Source organism: Malurus melanocephalus, unplaced genomic scaffold (assembly GCF_030028575.1).
Source record: "Malurus melanocephalus ecotype Western Australia unplaced genomic scaffold, MMel_1.1 scaffold_689, whole genome shotgun sequence".
Lineage (NCBI taxonomy): Eukaryota > Metazoa > Chordata > Aves > Passeriformes > Maluridae > Malurus > Malurus melanocephalus.
The window spans coordinates 22530-43236 of record NW_026623921.1 but is presented as its reverse complement, the minus strand read 5'-3'; the positions used below and the strand labels follow the sequence as shown (position 1 = coordinate 43236).

The 20707-nt window shown below is 39.4% G+C and overlaps 3 protein-coding genes across 3 annotated transcripts in view; 2 read left to right on the top strand and 1 right to left on the bottom strand.

Annotated features, from left to right (window-relative positions):
- Positions 1–12754, top strand: part of VPS35L (VPS35 endosomal protein sorting factor like) — a 32726-nt gene extending 19972 nt beyond the window's left edge. The window contains exons 23-31 of the mRNA XM_057384153.1: positions 938–1001; positions 2011–2109; positions 2877–2954; positions 3210–3324; positions 6548–6687; positions 7286–7451; positions 8110–8228; positions 10491–10637; positions 11194–12754. Of these exons, the coding sequence (XP_057240136.1) occupies positions 938–1001; positions 2011–2109; positions 2877–2954; positions 3210–3324; positions 6548–6687; positions 7286–7451; positions 8110–8228; positions 10491–10637; positions 11194–11292 (1027 nt within the window). The 3' untranslated portion in view covers positions 11293–12754. The remainder of the gene's footprint in view (positions 1–937; positions 1002–2010; positions 2110–2876; positions 2955–3209; positions 3325–6547; positions 6688–7285; positions 7452–8109; positions 8229–10490; positions 10638–11193) is intronic.
- Positions 12755–12809: 55 nt separating this feature from the next.
- On the bottom strand, positions 12810–20617 carry KNOP1 (lysine rich nucleolar protein 1). The gene is made up of 5 exons (XM_057384141.1): positions 20503–20617; positions 18711–20022; positions 16165–16233; positions 15618–15695; positions 12810–13345 (listed from the first exon to the last, which is right to left on the bottom strand). Exons 2-5 carry the CDS (start codon positions 20019–20021, stop codon positions 13034–13036), a joined length of 1770 nt encoding a protein of 589 aa, XP_057240124.1. The 5' UTR covers position 20022; positions 20503–20617; the 3' UTR covers positions 12810–13033.
- The window catches only part of IQCK (IQ motif containing K), a gene marked incomplete at its 3' end in the record, with an annotated part of 16688 nt that continues 16137 nt past the window's right edge, over positions 20157–20707 (top strand). The window contains exon 1 of the mRNA XM_057384169.1: positions 20157–20244. Coding sequence (XP_057240152.1) covers positions 20157–20244 — 88 coding nt within the window. The remainder of the gene's footprint in view (positions 20245–20707) is intronic.

Here is a 20707-nt window from a genome sequence, read left to right as displayed (position 1 = left end):
CAGCCTTGAGAGCCCATCACTGACTCTTTACATTGGCAATGCACTAATGAGCTGATCATGCTGAGCTTTTCTTGCCTCCCTGACTGAATTTCTATAGTAAAACTATTGTTCTCTTCCCATCTGSGGTCTGAGCTGGAAATTGGTAACTGATACACTAAAGGTCAAAGCTGAAGTCAAGCATATCATAGTAAGGGGATTAAATTGTATGAGTTAATTGCAACTGAACATTTTGTTCATCCATTTTCAGTGAAACAGGTTTGACTGACTGGATTTTTATGTGATGTAAATCGGTTTCAAATCAGATTTTGGATTTTTGCTTTAGAATGGGTATCTGTGATAGTTTTGAAAAGAAATGGCTTTTTAGATACCAGTTTAGTTCACTTCTAACTGAAATATAAAGAAAATCAGCACTGTAGCTCGGTGATGTTAATTATTTTTTAAATTCTGAGGCAAGAGTAATTAAAACAAAAAAGCCTAAACAAAACAAGCTTCAAATTAAACAATAAACTACTATTGTTTCTAAAATAAATTCACTATCACATATACTAGTTAAAATACATTTTAAAATACTCTTTAAATAGGATCTTTCATTTAAGAATAGACTTAATTTCTTTAGGCTTTTAGACTTGAGTAAGAACTAAGTTCTTGTACTGCAACACGAGACTGAAGCCATTTGTTTGCTACAGTAAGGAATATTAGCATCAATTCCTTCTTGTCAAGCCAAAACCTGGGTGTTTGTAGAATCTGAAGACACTCAGCAATTCTTCCTTTTTTTTTTTAATCTGGAGTTTAGTTTGGTTCATGGCTGACTTGGTGATATTCATATTAAAATTAGTTTTATACATRAAAATATGTAAAATAGTATATATAATTTGAACCTTTATAGATAAATATGATAAACAATACTCTAAAATTTACCAAATAATTTTTTTTCTAGTGCACTAACACTTGAGGATGAGAAAAGAACGTTAGCAGCTCTGATAAATGGATTCATAAAAATGGTGAGTTACTGTTCTGTGGAACTGTTGGGTGCACCTTCAAGACTGAGAACCAGCAGTTTTACAAACAGGGGAAAAGCAAAGACAGGCTGTCTGTAATGTGAGAAGCAATCCTTTGCTTCTGATGCACTTTCTTTGATCTTTCATTCTATGGATTAAATGTAAATTTGCTTCTAATTTTGTAAAAAAATTCTTTTGCCTGTGACTTGAGAAATAATAAATAATGCAACCTTTACTTCTGTTAGGAAAAAAACTCCAATAGAATGCATAAATGTAGACTGGAGAGTGCCTGGAGACTGTTCCCCATGCTCTGCTTTAATTGACAGCTGAGACACTGCAGCTGACAGCACTGGGGTGTTTTAGATCTGCAGCCTTGAAGAGGCTTGTTTTCACACMAAGGTTGTTTTTTGACTTCTTTCCTGCAGAATGCAAGGTTGCAGGCTTTTGCCATACTATATAAGCATGTATTTATTAACCAACCTCAAGGAAATCCTGCTTCTCTTACTGCTTTATCTGATTAGGAAAAACACTATTTTCTGTTGGAGGCCCTTTATCAACTAGAAATTTTAGGAATCTGAATACTGATTCACAGATCTATTTCTATTTTTCTGGGGTTTTTTGTCTTGCTTTGTAAGTATGATCAAAACCAAGCCTTTGTCTTCTGTCATAAAGTATCAAGAGTTCTGCTAGTTTTGAAAACACTTAACAAACCTAAGGTTTAAATTTTGTTTTCTTGAAAAATACACGATCTGTAAAGCAGAACATCTTGTGGAGTATAGACAGAAAAACCAAAACAGTGAAACTTCCATGTTTCCCTGAGGGTTAAGTACTGCAGACAGTTAAAAGAACAGAGATTCCCTGACTGCTGTTTTGTTGTTACTGTGGGTTTTCTCCTTAGCAGTAAATGGGGATTTTGACTTTTGAATGTCTGTGGTTTATCTGTGTGCAGTTTTATATATCTGTCAGTTAATTGCCTACAGTGGTAAAGTCCAGGGGCTTTTGTGTTTTACAGGTTTCATTTGGCCGTGACTTTGAGCAGCAGCTGAGCTTCTATGTGGAATCCAGGTCCATGTTCTGCAATCTGGAGCCTGTTCTAGTCCAGCTGATTCATGTGAGCCACAGTTCATTGACATTTCCTTAAKAAATGGGGATATATTTGCAGTTCTGCCATTCTCTACTCAGATTATTGGTGTAAGGCTGAAGTACTTTAATCAGGGGTTAATAAAGTGAACTTTGATCTCAYCTCTGATTTTATCCCCCTAAACATTCTGAAGTTCTTGCTTGACAGGCATGCATGGTCTCAKTGCAACCAAGAGTATGGGCTGTTTTGCAAGAGATTTCAAATATAGTAAAAGAAGTGACACTTTTGTGCATTCAGAATTGGGATTGTCTCTTGTATAATCCTCCATCTAGGAAAGATTAGACTGGGTCTGGCTGTAGATCCAGGCACAGTCCTGCTGGGATTGGGAAGGTTAATCTCTCTCTGTATTGAGTCWCAGGTGAGCATTAGCTGCAGCTGATTCCACTGCAACATTGTCATCTTCCCTTAAGTCCTTTGATTATTTTGGTTTATGGTTTTTTAATCTGTGTTATCTGGAAATCCTGCTTGTTATGCAAGGAGGTGACAGCCCTATAGCTGGGAAGGAAAGGATAAGCTAAAGGCTTGAATAAAACAAGTCAGCTTTCACAAATTGAGTCATATTTGCTTTAAGGAACAGTCACTAAAATTCTCCAAGCAAAAAGTGAAAAGTGCAGTGAGGGCATCAGGGTCCTTTGGACTTGCTGTTCTCCAAATGCATGCAGTAAAACATGCAGTTTGTAATTTGCCACTGAGGCTGTGCATTTCTTTAATGGTTTTTTTTTGTTTTGTTCATGTAGTCTGTGAACCAGCTAGCAATGGAAACCAGGAGGGTGATGAAAGGAAGTCATTCCAGAAAGACWGCTGCATTTGTCAGGGTAGGTCTGACTGATAAACTCTGAGCCTGCTTTCTTTGCAGATAATACTGTCTGATGCCACCCAAGTTTAGACATTTAAAATTGCTGATTTTGGGCTTTGTGTAATATTTGTTTTGTATTGAAAACCTTTCCCAAAACTGATCAACTGATTTACAGATTTTGCTTCTTAATTGTATATTTAAATCAGTAAGGATTGCTATAACTCTGAGATAGGAATTTTATTCCTTTTTTTTGTTTTTGTTTTTTTTACTTCAGGCATGTGTTGCCTTCTGCTTCATTACAATTCCATCTCTGAGCAGTATCTTCACACGTCTCAATCTGTATCTGCACTCTGGACAGGTTGCTCTGGCAAATCAGTGCCTTTCACAAGGTAAGGCACAAATTTGTCTACTTCAAGGTTCTCTCATTTCAGAACTATTTCTAGCTGTGAGTAATAACTTGGTTGATATCCTAAGTCATATGTATATTTATGATGCAATTAAAATACAGCTTTGTTTCMARCACATTAAAGTAAAAACTTGTCCTRTTAGAGCAGCTATATGTCACTATATCAGAATGAAAAAATGGGCAAGTATCAGATCATATGAAGATTGAAAAATATATTTTCTTTTCTTTGGATCTGAATTATTGATTGAATCACAGCCTGAGCACATTTTCAGTCATCCTGTTAGTTTAGTGTTAAGTAATTCAAAATTCTGACCAAAAGTGATTTGGGGAAGAAAATGGGATCTATTCTGACATGAGAATGAGCTTTAAGTCTATCACCATTTAATATGATTTTGTTTCTTTCATGTCACAAATAGAAGTCAGTTTATCTATTCCACAGGTCTTCTCATACTTTTAACTGCTTGCAATATTTTTCTTTTCCTTTTTAAACTGATGTAATTCTACTTTGATTTGCAATTTTCATCCTGATTTTAAATGTTGGCTCTCCACTGGTAAATGCTTTTGCTTTGCATGTTTGCAGTGGAACTGTGAGAGTAATGAATTGGATAACTTTGTGACATGTTTTGTTGTGGCTGTTAATTCTTTGTGCTTGCTCTGTGCTGCTTCTCCAGAGTTTGTTTTCCAAGTTCTGCATTTTCCAGCAGCTTCCAGCTGCACAAACAAGCTGACTGAGGATGCTGATTAAGACTTTTTGGTGCACAGTGACTGTTGTRTTTCTTTGTTTTGAATCTGGTGTTGCCCATACAGCAAAGCAGAGGGATTTAGAGTAAAGCTGACTGTGGTGTCCAAGTTTGTTGTGCAAATAAAAGATTTGCAAAGTCTGTTGTTGTGCAACTGGCATTGTGCAGTTTCTTTGTAGGTAACAGAGTTTATGTAAAATGGGCTCACTTTTTCTTCCTATGCTGTTTTATTTAATTGACCATTTTACCTTATCCTGTATGTCAGTTTTTGTTATTGTTGCTTTGTTGCAGAGCTTCTCTTATTGGAACCAAATCCAAATCAGTTTTTCTCCAATWTTTGGTCTTTGAGGATTATTCCCTGACTGTGTTGAGACCCATTCTGTGATTTAACATCTTTCAGTTTATAACTTGCTTTTGCACTATTTTGTGATTCAGTTCTTCTCTGAATGAGGCTCCTGGGCCTCCAATTGTCCAGGTTTTACAGAGTGAGAGTTTACAAATGTGCACAGCTGTTGTTTGACGTGTAAATACAGTGTCCTCACTAAACAATTACCAGGATCCCCATCCTGAAATCTTTCCAGGTAGCAGGGATATGCAAAGTATCATGAACTCAGGCTCTAAACTGCAATTTATGAACCATACTCTCCTCAATTGTAGACACAAACTACAGAGAGGAGCATTTGCTGAATCTCTGCTTTTGTTGCAATGAAGCAAGAGCAAAACTCTGATGTTCAGTAACTCACTTCCTTCACTGAGGTGTTATTGTTACACACTCTTTTGGTCTCAGAAAAGCTATTTTGGGTATAATTTGTACTCACAGACATGTCACTTGCATGGGTAATTCAGCATGTGTTAAACAAGCTCTGTCTTGGTATATTTTTATATTTTTAGTTTTTGTAGCCTGAAGGTCAGCATGTGTGCTTGGGGGAAAGATTTATAGGATTATGGTCAAGCAAAATGAAGGAGCTGCTTTGAAAGGATGAATTTAGTGAAGCATGAAGAATGTTATGTTGGGAGCACTGCACAAAATATTAACAGCAGTTGGGGAAGGCTTTGTCATGGTGATTTGTTGTAAAGCACAGACTGCTCTGCCCTTACCCACTTTAACTGTGGTTTACTTCAGAAGCAGTCTTGTATTTTAGGCAGRTAAGAAAACAGCATACTTCACCAGAAGAAGCCTTTTTATCTTCTTTTTGGTTTTTTAATCAAGAACRTAAGATTGTTGTGGTTTTCAGGATAAAAGGAAGGCGAGTGTTTGAGGGAAGGGGTCTGCATTCTGAGCACTAAAAAGTCCAGAAAGCTTGAGCAGTTGTGCTGAAAAAAATAAGAGTGAGAAGAACTCCAGTTTTTCCAAAGCACGTGTTTCCCTGGTATTCCTCATAAGCTTAAATTAGATATCAGTTGATGCTATATTTAGCAGATTTGCTTGGAGTCTCAGATGGATTTTTCCAGAGCAAGCTGCGCTCCTGGAAATGCCCATCCCTGCCTGTCAGTGCTGTCTCCATCCCAGCCATGGAACAGCTCTTGGCTTTCACCAAGAATTCTCCTTTTGCCTTTGRTAAAATCTGATCACATGGCCTTGGTCCCTGTTCCTGTAAAATAAAGRTGCACTGTTCATTCTGAAGGATGCTTTGAAGTGCATGGCAAAACAACRTGAGTGGATACTTGGATATTCTGAAATGGTATCAAGAAAGTGCAAAACAATGTTGCTGYCAGAAATTTTTTGTGAACTCAGCATATATAGGAGGTCTTCTAGTGTAAGAGGGAAAATATTATTGCTTTCAATTTATGAATATTAATAAGCTGAGGAATAGATGTTCTAGTGTTTAAAATTTGTGTTTTTGTAAGATTACAGACATAACAAAGAGTTATGAAAARCTTCTCAAAGCTGTTTTGCCAAGGTTGTAATAGTGGATGTTTCTCTAATTCCTGTATTGTGACTCTTGAAAAACATCCCTTTATGTAGGTAGCCAGTAATACCCCAGGTTCTGGTAGTGTGTTAATAGTTTTCTTTTAATGATTAGAAGTAATTAGAAAAGTGAAGCTGTTGGTAGTTCCTTAGAACTKTAACAGCCTTTTGTGAATTAATTGGTGAACAAGGTAGCATGAACCTTTTCCCCCCCTTTGGATTCCCCATTCTCCTGGCATGAGCATTTCCTTGATAAGCCATTTCTGAATCATGCACTAATTTCTTATTATATATGCAATACGTATGAAATGATGGTGTCTCCCTGTTATGCAAAGGGGCAGAGTTATAAATCCAGAATGTCTGGAGTGATGTGGGACCTTCCTTTGAAGAAACAGCATCATTTGAATTAACACATTTCTCTGAGTCTTTGGTTTCTTTGCAGTTCAGCACATTCATTTTCTGGGATCTGTTTGAAACATTGGAAGCAGCCCTTGGCTCGCAGGCTTGGCTGCCATCACACTGCAGGGATGTAACAGCAGCTCTGGTTTTATTTCCAGCTGATGCTTTTTTCAAAGCTGCAGTGAGCCTTGTTCCCGAAGTGCCAAAGATGATCAGTGTCGATGGGAAGATGCGACCCTCGGATGCYTTCCTGCTGGAATTCCTCTGTAACTTCTTCTCCACGTTGTTGGTTGTYCCGGTAAGTTGAGTGTGTATGAACAGCACAGGTCAGTATAGACTGTTGGACTTTCTTATTAACAAATTTAGAGTAGACTGGGCTTAGTCTATAAAACTCTTAGTCTGTAAAAACTCTGAGCTTATGTAAAGCAGAGTCTTTCTTTCCATTTCATGTTAAAAGATTGTTGATTGTCTGTGACTTCCCAGTGCAGGTGTTCTTCTGAAACTCATGAGTAATACACTGCAGMTTACTGATAYGATTTTAATAACAAAATCTACCCAGTGTTTCATTTTAGAGGCTTAGCTGTTAAGAAGCTGACAATTAATTTTGCACTACTCCCCCATAAGTAGAAAACAAAGCTTTTCAAAGTTTGTCTGTGGAAGCTGCCGAGATCATGTTCTGATAATGGGTCAAATGGGCATTTTAAATGGAAACTGGAAAACATTTTTAAAGGATTGCAGGAAGCAGACTTAAGAAACGTAACTGTCAGCTCTAATTCTGTTGTAGCTTTGCTTTTCTAGAGCTCATGCTGGGACTCTCCACCACTGAATGACTGCAGATAATCCTGGTTTTGTTCTGGGTTGTGGTGTTGGTTTCCCATCTTTTTTCTTCTCTGTAGGACCATCCAGAACAAGGAGTGTTGTTTCTTGTACGAGGATTACTGAATGTGATCCAGGATTATACYTGGGAGGATAACAGTGATGACAAAGTCAGGATTTATACCAATGTTTTGCATCTGCTGTCTGCAATGACTCAAGAAGCATTTATCTACCATGTGGATAAAGGTAGGAGCAAAGGGGGCTCTGGCTCCTTGCACTCTGTAATAAATCTGCTCTTCAAATTCTCTGATGAAGTGTGGTTTAGCTGTTTTTTCTTTCACTCCATTTTTTATATGACCAAAATAGCTGCATAATTGCAAAATGAGAAATCTAAATTAGATTTTAATGGAGACAAGCATGGAAATACAAAGGAGTAATTTTTCCCCTGTAGTAGGGTGATGGTTTTTTTCAAGGTGGACCTTGTACCTTAGCTTCTTAAAATGAAGTTTACTTGGAAAAAGGGAATTAATCTTTTATCTTCTGTGCTTTCTGATTGAAGATGATAGCCATACTCTTCTAAAGTGATGGGAGCAGGGAGTCTGTGGAAAACATGAAAAAGGACAAGACATGTTGCTTTACATTAAGTCTAGCAGATATTTTTGAGCCTGGCTGCACCTAGGAACAGAAGGCTTTGAGTTAGAAAAGTCTTTTCACTGTTTTGTTCCTAAAATCAGAAAGAAATAGCAGCAACCGAGTGCTGGGCCCTTAAAAAACATTGTTCTGTTTGCTTCATGCAGGAGGGTCATTTTGTAACTTCCAAATACAGTCCTCTCTCAGTTTGTGATGTTTTCAGTAGCAAATAAATGTGGAGCTCTTTAGCCTAAGCTTGAATTCCTCTCTGCAGTGGATTCCAATGATRCTCTGTATGGTGGAGACTCCAAGTTCCTGGCTGAAATCAATAAACTGAGTGAAACAGTGGTGTCACAGATCCTGGATCATCTGAAAACCCTTGGAAAAGAAGAGGTATGTTCTTACTCAGCTTGATTCAGTAAAAACCAAACAATTTGGAGCTGAAGAAGCAGACTGACTTTGACCCAGAACTGGTCTTTCCAAAGCTYCAGGGACCTCATAACAAAAGGAAATTGGGTATTTTTACTTGTTTAGAAAGGGAGTCCATCACACAGGCAGGCTTGTGGTGRAGACACCTAATCATGGCCAATTCTSTAATAAATGAAGTGAGAATTCAGTTTATTACTGGGAAAATACAGTGAAAGCCACCTGTAATTTTAAAAGTTTCAGATCCCTGGCACTGGGATGATGTCAGGAGAGAGGTATTGAGGGAGGMAAAAGATGTTTTGTCTTTACCCTGACTTTAGTATATTTGTTCAATATAAAATRAAGAAAATTCTGGGCAGCTTACTGGATTTCTTGACTGGCATTCAGAGGCTCTGAGGGATCAAATATTGCTGAATGGATTGTATGTGAAAGCAGGTGAGTGTTGCTTACTGAAATAATGAGAACTTACTGTTCTGTTAATGCAGCTGTTCCTGAGAATGGACCCTTGCAGAGCTTTCCAGTCACCCCGTACTGGATGGTGCTGCTGACAGGAATCTCCCTCTGGAAAGGGAGGGCAGGACAGGATTGATTTGRTGGAGTTTTTTAAATGGTCTGTTCACACAGTAGCTGGACTGGTTGCCAATACAGAATGCATTCAGTGATCCATTYTGGGAGGACACTGCTAAGTTTAGCCTTTTCTCTGGTTTACTCTCCTGTTTGTCCTTCCTTGAGCAATGGCAGAGATGTAAGATGAATGTAACCTTTGCTGAAATCCTCACATCATTGTGCACATCACCACAGTGAACAGTAGTTCTTTTTCAGAACAGCAGCAGCAGAACCATTCTAGCACAGCCAGGAATGTCCTCCCAAGCCTTGGAAGGAAATTGTTAAGTTTTCAGGACAGAGGGTTGTATATTAGAGATTTTTTTTGCAACTGACTCCCATATGGATCGTGTGGGTATGAGTGTTTGTAAGGCTTGAAATCTGTGGTTTCTGAAAGGCCTTTTTTTTGTTTGTTTTCTACTTTCAAGCATAATTCTTTGAGTAAGGAGGTCCTGTGTGACTCCACTGCAGTGGTTGTTGCATGGAAAATGGGATTTCAGGCTGAGCAGCACGGATAGAGGTGCTTGGTCTGCCTTTGCCTCTGGAGCCTTAGATTTGCTCCTCTGTCCCTCCTGATTAACAAAGAGGGACCCTTGGTTTTGCTTTGTTGAGTAAAAGTCATGGAGAGTTTTAGAGAAAAACTGTAAGAATGAAAAGTTGTTTGAGGAAGCTGTTGTTGCTGAGGAAGTAGAAGTGATGAGAATATTATCAGAGATCTCTAAGTGTGCTGAAGTAAAACTGATCATAAAATCTCTGTGGTATTTGGATTGTGTCAGTGTTGGTGACTTTTTCTTGTTCACCTTGGCTGCTCATTTAAATTAGCAAGCCTCTGATGATTTTATGTTTTTATTGGTTCATTTCCTTTAAAAGCTATGAAGGAAAGTAAGTTTTTCTCACAATACAATCCTTTCACCAAAATGGCAACGTGGAAGAGAACAATGCATCTTATTGTTAACACAGTGTAGTCTTTTCACAGAATTAGAGAATACTTCATTTATGTGACAGTGCTGGAATGGAAATTTTAAATTCTGGACCGTTGTGTAAAGTTTAAGCTGTTTCTGGTCATGTAGCAGKGAATCCTCTCTGCTTTGTGAGGAGGGAAGATGCTCTTGGGCTCCTTAAGGTCCCTCCTCAGCAGTTTTAGGGGAAGCAGCCACAAATATGGTGCCATATATTCATATCACCAGAGTTTCTGTGAAAGAGTAGCAGGGGAAAAACGTCTTCAGTGAAATAAATAAAAGAATAGACTATTTAGTTGCCTCAATTTAGACTGATGATAGTGGTCTCTAAAAAAATTACCCAGCTCCAAGTGCAAGGGTGGTTGGTGGGAGGTGATCTCTGTGCAGTTGTGGGGAGTTTTGAGTTACAGACGAGTCAGACTCTGCTGTGCCACAGTGCCCTGATGAGCACGAGTCTGGTGAAATCATTTCATTCACTGCAGCTTCTGCTGCTCTACAAACTGCTGCTATTTGTAGCATTTGAATGGAATGTGAACACTACTCCTGTATTCCTGTGTGTTACAAAACGAGTGCCCTGGGAACTGAGAATTCAGAGAAGCCAGGGGTGAAGCTGGGTATTCTGGGATGGCTGTGTGGTGATTCAGGAATGGTTTTGCTCTCSTTGTAGACCCTGAAGAGGCAGAGCCAGCTGGCACTCTACTTCTTCAACACCATCCTGGCTCACGGAGACCTAAGAAACAACAGACTGAACCAGCTTTCAGTCAATCTCTGGAATCTGGCTCAGAAACACGGCTTTGCTGATACCAAGACTATGGTAAGGGAGGGAAACAGATAATTCAGAGAAATACCAGTTCTTAATCTTTTTCCACTCTTTATTTGGGAAAAGGTAACAGTTTCTGGATCTGAATAAACCTAATTCAATTTATGAGTTACTATCTTAAAGAAAYTGAGATTATCTTGACACCCAAACAGATTTTTCTAAATTCTTCTTAATGAACCATCAGCTTCTCTTATTCCAACGCTCTGAATCTTTCATATCAATAAAATGCTCGTCAGGCATTAAGGAACCTGAAAGTGTTGAGTGCTCTAAACTTTTTGTTCAGTACAGAAAACTAACTTTAAGAGAAATAGAGCATTTTTATCTCGTGGAGGAAGTGCCTGGTAAAAGCTTGTAAAGTGGCATTTGAGAGCCTTTGAGAAAGAWAAATGAGAATGAGCTGTGGAGTGAGTGATGCCACATGCTCACAAAGCCAGTGACATTTAGGGATAATCCTGAGTATGTCTGTCTAAATACACCTTCACAAGGATGAACTGATCCTTATGAAATGAGGAAAGACACAAAACATCTCTAAAACTCTTTTCAAACGCAGGTGAAAACCCTGGAACACATCAAGAGGCRGAGCCAAGAGCCTGCCATGAATCATTTCACTGAGCTGGCGCTTCGGCTGCCGCTGCAGTCCCGGACCTGAGAATTCCCTGCAGGGAAAGGGAGCCTGGAACCAAACATCACTGCTCTGATTCTGACTGCAGTTCAGGGCATCTTTACTTTCCTTAGGGAGGCACAGTAAAGGTAAAACTGTTCTGAGTGCAGTAATTTAACCTGATTTTCTGTAACCAGTTTTACCATAATRTTGTTATCTATGTTCAGTARACARTATTTTGAACCTCTGTGGTTGCAAAAGACTTTTGAGATCTAATCTGTTGTAATTTTAACAAAAAAAAAAGGAAGATAATCTGTACAAATGAATTAACAGCTTCAAAATTTCATCCCTCGTGGAGGAGTCTCCCTCCCGTGTAGGAAGCAGCTTTCAAGATGATAATCATACTAACTCTGCTTTGGGATGATTTGTTTGCCTGGTTCCATAGAGGAGAACAATGACTGAGGTGTTCCTSTTCTCATTTCTACAATAGATTTTCACAGACATGTTCATGTTTTTGTTTTAGTCTGGGATATTTTGTAAAATGGAAGCAATCTTTAAGTGCTGCAAAGGAAAATGGAAATGTATGCAAAGTACTCTTTATTTGCAAAGTGCACTATCATTGTATAAAACATTTTGCACTTCATCTGTGTGTTCTGAGGGAGTTTTTTGTTTATACACATTTATCACCTTACCCTTGTGGAATTTAGTTGCATCTACTGTTATTTCTTCTAATAAAATTTCACTCTCACCACTTCTGCCCCATGATAAGGAACCATTTTGAGACTTTGCATCTACAGCTGCTTTTGCTTAGTTAAGTATTTGAATGAGCCAAATCCTTACACAGACATGGACATACAAGATGGTCACTTGTCCTCTTAAAACCAGAGCTACTCAAACTCACCACCATCTCCCATAAGGAATGGCACAGCCAGAAATAAGATGTGAATTTTTCACTGTTTTTTGTAACTTCAAGCAATGCATTGACAGAGTGCTTTGGCCTCCTGAATTCTGAACATGTACACAAATGCAGTCTTGTATTTTGGGCCCTTGCTAAAAAGCCATTTYCAAGTCCAGGTTGTCAGAAAATCCAAAGGTTAGAAATTTCATTCAGACATAAATCCAATAAGCACATTATTAAAATTATGTTGCTTTCCATAATTTAGGCAGTCTAGATCCATAGATTTGGTACTGCCATCCAAAATGCTTTTACTTTCATTTTCAGGTAACAGCTGCAGATTGAAAATCCAGCTGCATGGTTCAAATACAGAGGATGGTCAATGCTATCCATTATTATCACAAAGACATTCGATTTTTAAGAATTACTTTCTGTGTTAAACGTTTGTCCTCATCAAATCTGAGGCCACACCACTCGTGTGTGTTCAAAGTAAAACCCCTTTAAAGGACCATCATTTTGTACTGCTCACTGAGTGCAAACTATGAAGATTTTACAGAACAATAAAATCCTCTTGAATCACTAAGATATGGATTAAAGTACRTTTATTAAACCAGCATTTWAAAAAAATGACTGAATTTCCAATARTTGCAGGCATGGCACRCATCTTSAGKCTTTGGAGGAGRCTGTCCCGTGCCTTGGAGAACAAACATGGGAAAGGTTTCAAAGATTTACAGTTCAGGTGAAGTCAGGAGCAGCTCCAGAGGTCTGTGCAGCTCAAAACTTGTACTTCAAGCATCTCATAAATGAAATTTCTTCAGCATTTTGTTACTTTATTTCAAGTAAAAAGATGTTGAAAATGAAAAGAAATTCCACTCTTTTTATTACTTCAGAGTTTTAATCTTCAAATTTTATAGATTTAGATGTATATTTGTCTATGTATACTTTTTTGTTGGCAGTAGGTTGAAATCCAAGACCTATTCCTCTGTGTTGCTTCAAATCCATTGCTTTATCAAACTCCATCTTCAGAGCCTGCTGCAACTTCTCCTGCCCTTCCTTGTTCAGAGCCATGTTTGGTTTGTTTGTCGTTGCTGAGAGATTTTGGATAGGCACAGAACCCTTTTTGAAGCCACCCATCAGTCTAAAAAACTTCATTTCTTCCTCAGAACTTTTAAAAGTAGCTGTACTCCACTGTCCAAACTTTGTATCCTGTGAGGAAAAACAAGGTTAACACTAAAATGAAGACCAAGGAATTGAATACCAAGACCAAGGAATTCAATTTCTGGCTGTGTACCCTGAGAACAGAACCAGCTACAAAGCTGGGCAGGGTGACAAAGCTCTTATTATATCACAAGCTGTTATTCCATGGGCTGTACCTCCTGAAGGATGTGGTAAAAGWACAACCTAACTCTGCCTGAGTGCATCTTCATCAGCATTTCAGGCCATTTAACCTGGAGACAGGGGTTAAAGTGCTTTGAGAATCCCCTTTCCCTCTGTCCTTAGCAATCCTGGCTTTGTGCTCTCGTTTTACCTGGCTCAGAGAGCCAAACATCATCTCTTATTCTCAGAAAACTGTCACACTTAATCCTCTTTCACTGTCACTTCACAGGGTTATCTTTTCATTTCCCCACTGCTTCGTTAGGGAGCTGTTTGCAGCAGTGTTTTGTTATGTTACTTGTGGAGACTGTTCAATCTGGCTTATAAGCTTTAAGGAGTATTTGCATTCTCATCCCATAATTACAGCTAATACTGCAAGGGTGCMAAAGCAGAGGGCACAGGACAAAGTTTTGTTCTCCTGACGCCTCCCCTCCCTGGCTCTGTTCTTTGCATTCAGTGTTTTCTCTCAATGAGTTCACCCCTTCAGGATTTCTCTTTTGTCTGCAGATTCTGGTTCCTTTCTGAGGAGGCAATGTCCAGCTAAAAWGAGATTTCAGCTGTTTGTGGAAAACCTGAGATACACCAATGATTAAAGAAGTTAATGAACTTTTGGCTTACCTAAGAACAGGCCTCATTATCAAAGGGTGTATYTCACTCCTGAGCTATAGCTATGCARTCATAAATATTTTTGGCAGGATTTCCACTCACAATTTTTTCTTTCAAACTGGGCATGATACTAAATGGAAAAATGTCTGATTATTAATTAAATAGACTAAGCTGGCTACATCAAAGGAAAAAAATGTGGTATGTTTATGTCAGCCCTGAAATCCTTTCAATAGAACAGTTGTATGAAACATTCTCCAGCACACAGCCAACATGACCCACAGCACACCACCCAATACTGCTGGCAAGCTACAGAACCATTTTTTAAGTTTGAAAAACAAAGGCAAGGCTGGAGTATCAGTGCCTATCCTACTACTGAAAGAAAACAACCCATAATACTTCATGTTTTGACCTTGCACAGAGGCAAGGTGCTGTATAAGACCAATACATACACACATACAGATATATTCATTTATCTGTGACCTGAGTGTAACCCTCCCTTTGCAATGGGAGACCTCTGCATAGATGCAAATGTAATAATTCTGGCTTGTCCAAAGTCGGTTTTTATGTGAGCTGCTGGCAGGCACTACCCCCAGCTCTGCTGAAGCATTTCCAGCTCACTCTTTCAATGTGATGAATGAGTTTTCACAGCTTCTATTCTTCTGCATACTACTAAACAGAGACAGATCAGTGCCAGAGAACGGAGCTCTCCTGCCAAGGATGTCATTTTTGTCACTGATTCAGAGACTGTTTATTACACAGTTGTGGTTCCAGAGCTACACAGACTCCCTCCCACCACGTYAGATCTACACAAGTTGTTTCTGGCATTTGTTTGAGGCATACTCCAGCTTTCCAGGCATTCTGGCAGTCTTGCAAAACAACAGAAACATGAATTAGCCTGAATAGCTAAGATTTCTCTTCCCCTCAATCTTTTYTACCCCTGGCGAAACACTAGTGCGAGTTTCCAGTACCCTACTGTGAATCTGGCAGAGCCAGGCTGAGCAGGATGCAAAAGCAAAGAATAATCTTCAAAGAGGTGGAGGAAAGATGGAGAAACCATGAGGAGACTGATTGTAAATAACACACACTTGTGTGAACAGTTGTAACCCCCTTTACCTATCCAGGGGTCCCTGTTTCTGAATGTCTTGAGGTAAGAAATCAGATACACTTCAGTGACTGCTGCATCACAGCCCAAAAATTACCTGTATTTCACAGTAAGCAGAAAGTGCTTYTGTAGCAATTTCTGATGGCTGTTCTCCAGAGGAACCGAGCAAATGTTGCTTTTGAGGACTGAGGAATCAGAGCACTGTACAATTCCAGTGAGTTCACAGCTCAGCTCTCAGACTCTGCTGGCACTGGACCAAGCTGCTCTGCAGCATCACCCTAAATCTGCAGCCAGAAGGGAGATGCTGTGCCAAGGCACCTACCTGAGCCCCATACAAACAACATCAGTGCTTCTTCACGGTATTTCCATCAAGTCAATGCCTAAACTCCTACATACCTGTSCCACTTTGGAGCTGAAAGCCTTGGTTTTGCCAGATTCTCTATCGATTTCCTCTTGCAGAGCCTGTCGCCTCACCTAGGAGCAAAAAATGACACAGCAGTGTAAGACAGTGTGTGCTGTGTGTTAAATGACAGTCAATACATTCACCATCAAACAGTGAGAGAAGAATAAAGTAATTGGTTATCTTCAGGATTTTGCAAGGATAATTAAAAAGTTCCATGGGATCCTATCACATGCTCAGCACGAGAACTCTGATTTTTTTTTGTGGAATGTTAAATGACTTGCTATAGGGGATAAGTTTAGTTTTCTAACTGCAGGAAACAGCTGATGAGAGGCAAAGAAATCTGTATTTCACTAAGTTACATTGACTGAAGCTGTACATTTAACACTTAACCCACAGAAGGTAAAGCCTATTTTAAGCAGAGCTTTAAYTAGGGGAATCTAGGCATAGGTAGGCAACAAAGCAGGTTTTTTGGTATCAGTTCCTATGGAGATGGTAAATACTGACTYGCTTTAGATCTTACACAATTAAGACAAAGCATACCTTGTCTATGTTAATTTCATCACAGTTTCCTTTTCTTTCCTGCACAATAATTACACCATCTAGAAGTTCCTGTAAAACAGGAAGAAGCTTGAATGATTATTTTTATCAATTCTACTTAAGTAGAATTTGCACAACTATTACCACAAAAGTAGTTAAAACACTTAAGCAATCAGCAGTACTGTTCTAGGGCAAGAAGAAATAGTCAGATCTAAAATGAAAATGCCAATTAAATCTGTGCATTTCTATGGAGAAACCTGAGATTTTTCTTTTAATCAAGGTAAGTGATTTTTATATTCACATATTAAACAGGACCTGCCAACAACACAGGCAAACACAGTAACATTCACAGGCACAGTAATTTCAAATTAAACCATTATGCAAAAGCTTAAATTTATACTTGAAGAAAGACASAGAGARWRWRARWKWWAAAAAAWTAGAAATTRTAGGTAAMATAAATAAAGGTGTCTCTGAAATGAATAAACAAACAAAAGCCATCAAGAGGCAGCTGCACTGTGCTCCTGCACGGATGATGATCTCCAGTCTGGGAGAGGCAAGACASGTCCATCAGGAGAGGAGTTTGCTGCACTCCAATGGCACAAAGAGCACATCACTGCACTCCTGAGAGGAGGAAAGGGCACTGCAGAGGAACCAGAGCAGCTCCASAAGGGAGGGATGGGCTGCAGGTGACCCCTGGCACAGTCCATGRCCATCCCTGCACAAATGCAGCCTCCAGCAGCTTCAGTTCCCAGGGCCTGGTGTGCCTCAACCACTGCCCTCAGCCCTTCTTTCCCAAATCTGGAATTAGGGTAAGATTTCTGGGCATCCAGCGTAACAGGATAAGTATTAAGTCCAGGATAGTGCTAAATTAGAGCCATAAGCTTTGGACTAGCCTGGAAAAGTGGCCAAAGGGAAGATCTATTGATACAGCTAACATCATAAACCAAGCATGGAACGGCCAGGGAAATGACAAGGAAAAGATTTAACATACTTCTGTCAGCAGAACCTGCTGGTACTTTTTTGAGGCTTTAGTTTTATAAAAAGCCATCAATAACTTACCTCATTCTCCAAAGCCACCTTTTATACATTACACACACACATACACAGACTATTAAAAATGCAAGAACACTGTCTGCAGGAAGGAGAGCTCGTGCTCTTGGATGAAAAGAAGAAACCAAAMCCAACTCCCAATTTACTTCTAGATGGCCTGGTACTGTCTTTTCAGATCTATTAAAACAAGCAGGAGAACTGTCCTGACAGGATTCTGCAAACAACTGCAGCATRTTATTTTTTTTTAGCTGGAAGGAGAGCACCCCCATCCCTGCTCATTCCCAGCACGGTGTTGACCTGCTGAAGGCTGCTGAGTGGAAAAAACTAACCCTGTGGAGGTGTGCCAAACCTCCTCCAACTTCACAAAGGGAGCACATTCACATSTGGGGGTTATGCTGTCTGCTGGCAAACAACATCAAAGCATGAACAAAACCCTCACTGCTCATCTGCCCACGCTGACTGCAATGGCATCCCATGACAAAAACACCAATCACTGACAGCAAGTGGGGATCACTCCATATTGTCTTTAAAATCTGCTCTTTTGCTTGCAGCACAAGCCCAAGAGAAGATTTTTCAAGGCCTGCAGAGTGYGTGACATGCTGTAGATTAAAATGTTTCAGTTAAATGCAAGGTGACATAATCAGCCATTTATTAGTGCAGTGTCTCTTGGCCTGGCAGGAGTTAAAACTTGATRRAACTGATTAACCCAGACTTCCCACRCTTCAGATTTTCTYTTAAGTATTTTTTTATTATTAAAGGAGCTGCCAGTGGGAATGTGRAACAAAACATGCATCGCCCTACTCCTTTCTTCCCAACTGTTTGCAGTATTTCTCTATCACAATTTACACTTCAATGATCTTGGCCCAGTCTATACTTAGGATTTTCAGGATTGTCTCTGAAGCCAGACCTGAGTCAGACACCAGGCTCTGGCTAAAGTTCCCCTCTGATGACATAATTCCAGCACTGACAACAGCAACTTTGAGGAGAAGTCTAACAAACACAGATGCACTAATGCTGCCAGGGTTACCAACTTGCTCAGGGTAAGTGACGTGGATTAAAATCCTGTTTTATGAAGGCTATTGCCACTTTGCTAACAGCACCTGAACATTTTTGATTGCACAAACCCATTTTGGGTTTTGGCCAATACTTGCTGTTAATATTTACATGTTCACAACTGACCACTACCTGATTCCAGCAGCAGCATCAACTCCCTCCCGTGTCACAGGATGAGCTCAGCTCAAGCATGACACTGACAGTGCAAAGGCTGTGCTTTCATCCATGCATGGCCACTGATTTCAGAGCTGGACTCTGGATCCTGGGGCTCCTTTCCAGCTCTGAATATTCAGAGGGTCTCTGATTTCTGACAGGCTGGAACAGACCCTGATCCTGCTTCCCTAATCCCACTGGGGGCCAGAACAGCCTGCAAAGCAGGAAAGTGCCTAAAATGCTTTCAGTTTCTTGGCAGGAGGGTGCAAAGCTGCCCTCCTCTYACAACTTACCGGTGGCTCACTCCCTGCTAATTCAGTTTTGATATGCTTTGTMTTTGCTTTTGAACCTGGTTCTTCAGCCAAGCCCTGTGCTGGTACCTTTTTTCTTTTTTTCCTTTTTCTGTCACAGAGCAGAGGATTACTAGTGCATAATGTCCCATCGACACACTGAGCTTGCTCCAGTCCACTCTCTTTGTTCTTTTSATCACTTTCTAGCAGTATTTTTTGGCTTTTAGAGGCACTGTCATTGTTTAAAGGAACTTCTGAATATATTTTTCCCTTCTCCTTTTTCTTAATCTTCTTTTTCTTCTTGCTGACTTCATTATTATCCTCGAAATTCTTCCTGCTTTTTTTTCCAGAAAGYTGTCCTTCCTCAAACTCGATTTCTTGCTGTGCTGGGAGATGCTTATCACRAATGCTGTGATTGCAGTCTTGCTTATCTTCACAGGCTGAGGACGAAACATCTTTGCTTCTCTTCTTCTTCTTCCTCTCTTTGATACTTTCTAAGTTTTCAATTTTGTCCTCTTCCTTTACGTTTGTCAATGTAAATTCCCAGAAATTATGTTTCTCCCTTTTTCTGAAATCACCTAATGCCATGGGGCTACCAGGAACTTGATGTGTGTTGTCCTCATTAYCTGCCAGTGATAAAGAGGAGTTGGATTTATCTTTCTTTTTCTTCTTCTTCTTTCTTCCAACACAATTCTCCCTACCATCCTGGGCATCATGTGTGTTGTAGTTTTCACCCATAAAAACTGCTTCTTGTGAAATRTATTTTTGGGGTTTTTCACAAACTTTTGCAGATGGCTTTTGTTCACTGTCMTGGATGTCCTCTAATGAAAAGCTCCCTTTCTTCTTTTTTTTCTTTGTTACCTCGCCATCTGATTCCAAATTCAAACCAGTATGCTTTCTCTTTTTTTTGGAAGAGAATTCATTTTTCTGAGTATCACCTGTGTGATGATTTGAAAGCTGCAAATCACTATTGTCAYTATCCTCCAAGGAGAAATCACACTGGACCTTTTTTTTCTTCTTTTTGAGTATTTTAATTTGTTCCTCTGATTGCTCTTGAAGTTCTAAATCCAGATGACCTTTTACATTCACAAAGCGTTCTAAATGAGCTTCTGTGAGTAATTCATAATCAACTTTCTTTTTCTTGCTTTTCTTCTTATTTTCTTTCCTTATCTTTGTCTTTTTCTCAAGATGGTCAATKTGTTCAGTATTAATGACAGTTTTAACATCTTCCTCAATTTTAATGASAGTCTTCACCTTTTTCTTTTTCTGTACAGGTTCCTCATGAATTTGTTTTCTCTTTTTCTTTGTTATCATTCTAAAAAAGGAAATGAACATGTTATTGAATTGCTTCACAGAAATGATGCAAGTCCTAATCTATTTGGTCTTTCTTATTCTGAAACCATTCCACATCCCCCATTGTCCCTTGCACACAATTTCAGTCTGCTTTCCATGACGGGGAGCCAGAACTCCATGGAGCCCAGAAAATACCATCTACTGGTGTGGGTTTTTGTGTTGTTCTTTAGTGTACCTTACCGTAGTTTGTTTGCAATTCTATCTTTTTGACAGTTGCAGAGCATGACGTTTTCACAGAAATACCTACCCTCTAAAATAATTTCCTAAATGGCAAAGCATAAACATGTRTCTATCTACATATGTATGGTTAGAGTGGTTTTCCAGATTTACCCAAGACTTTTCACTTATTTAACACGGACCACTTTACTGCCCATTCAGCATTACAAGATCCTTGCAAGGCACCCGAATTATTTCCTTAAAGCTGCTTCTATCGGCGATTTACCTTTGCTCCGTTTCTTTTCTTAGGACAATGGTGCCAATGACTCGGTTACAGCAAAGAAGCCTTTGGCTCCCACTCGCTGACGTTTCATTGACAAACTGAACTATTCCCGCGTGTTGTCCACGTTTTAATGAGCGATACACAAGATGGCATTAAGGCACGCTGCCAAATTCCTTTAAAGAACATCAAATCTCGAGCAGCCCCCTCT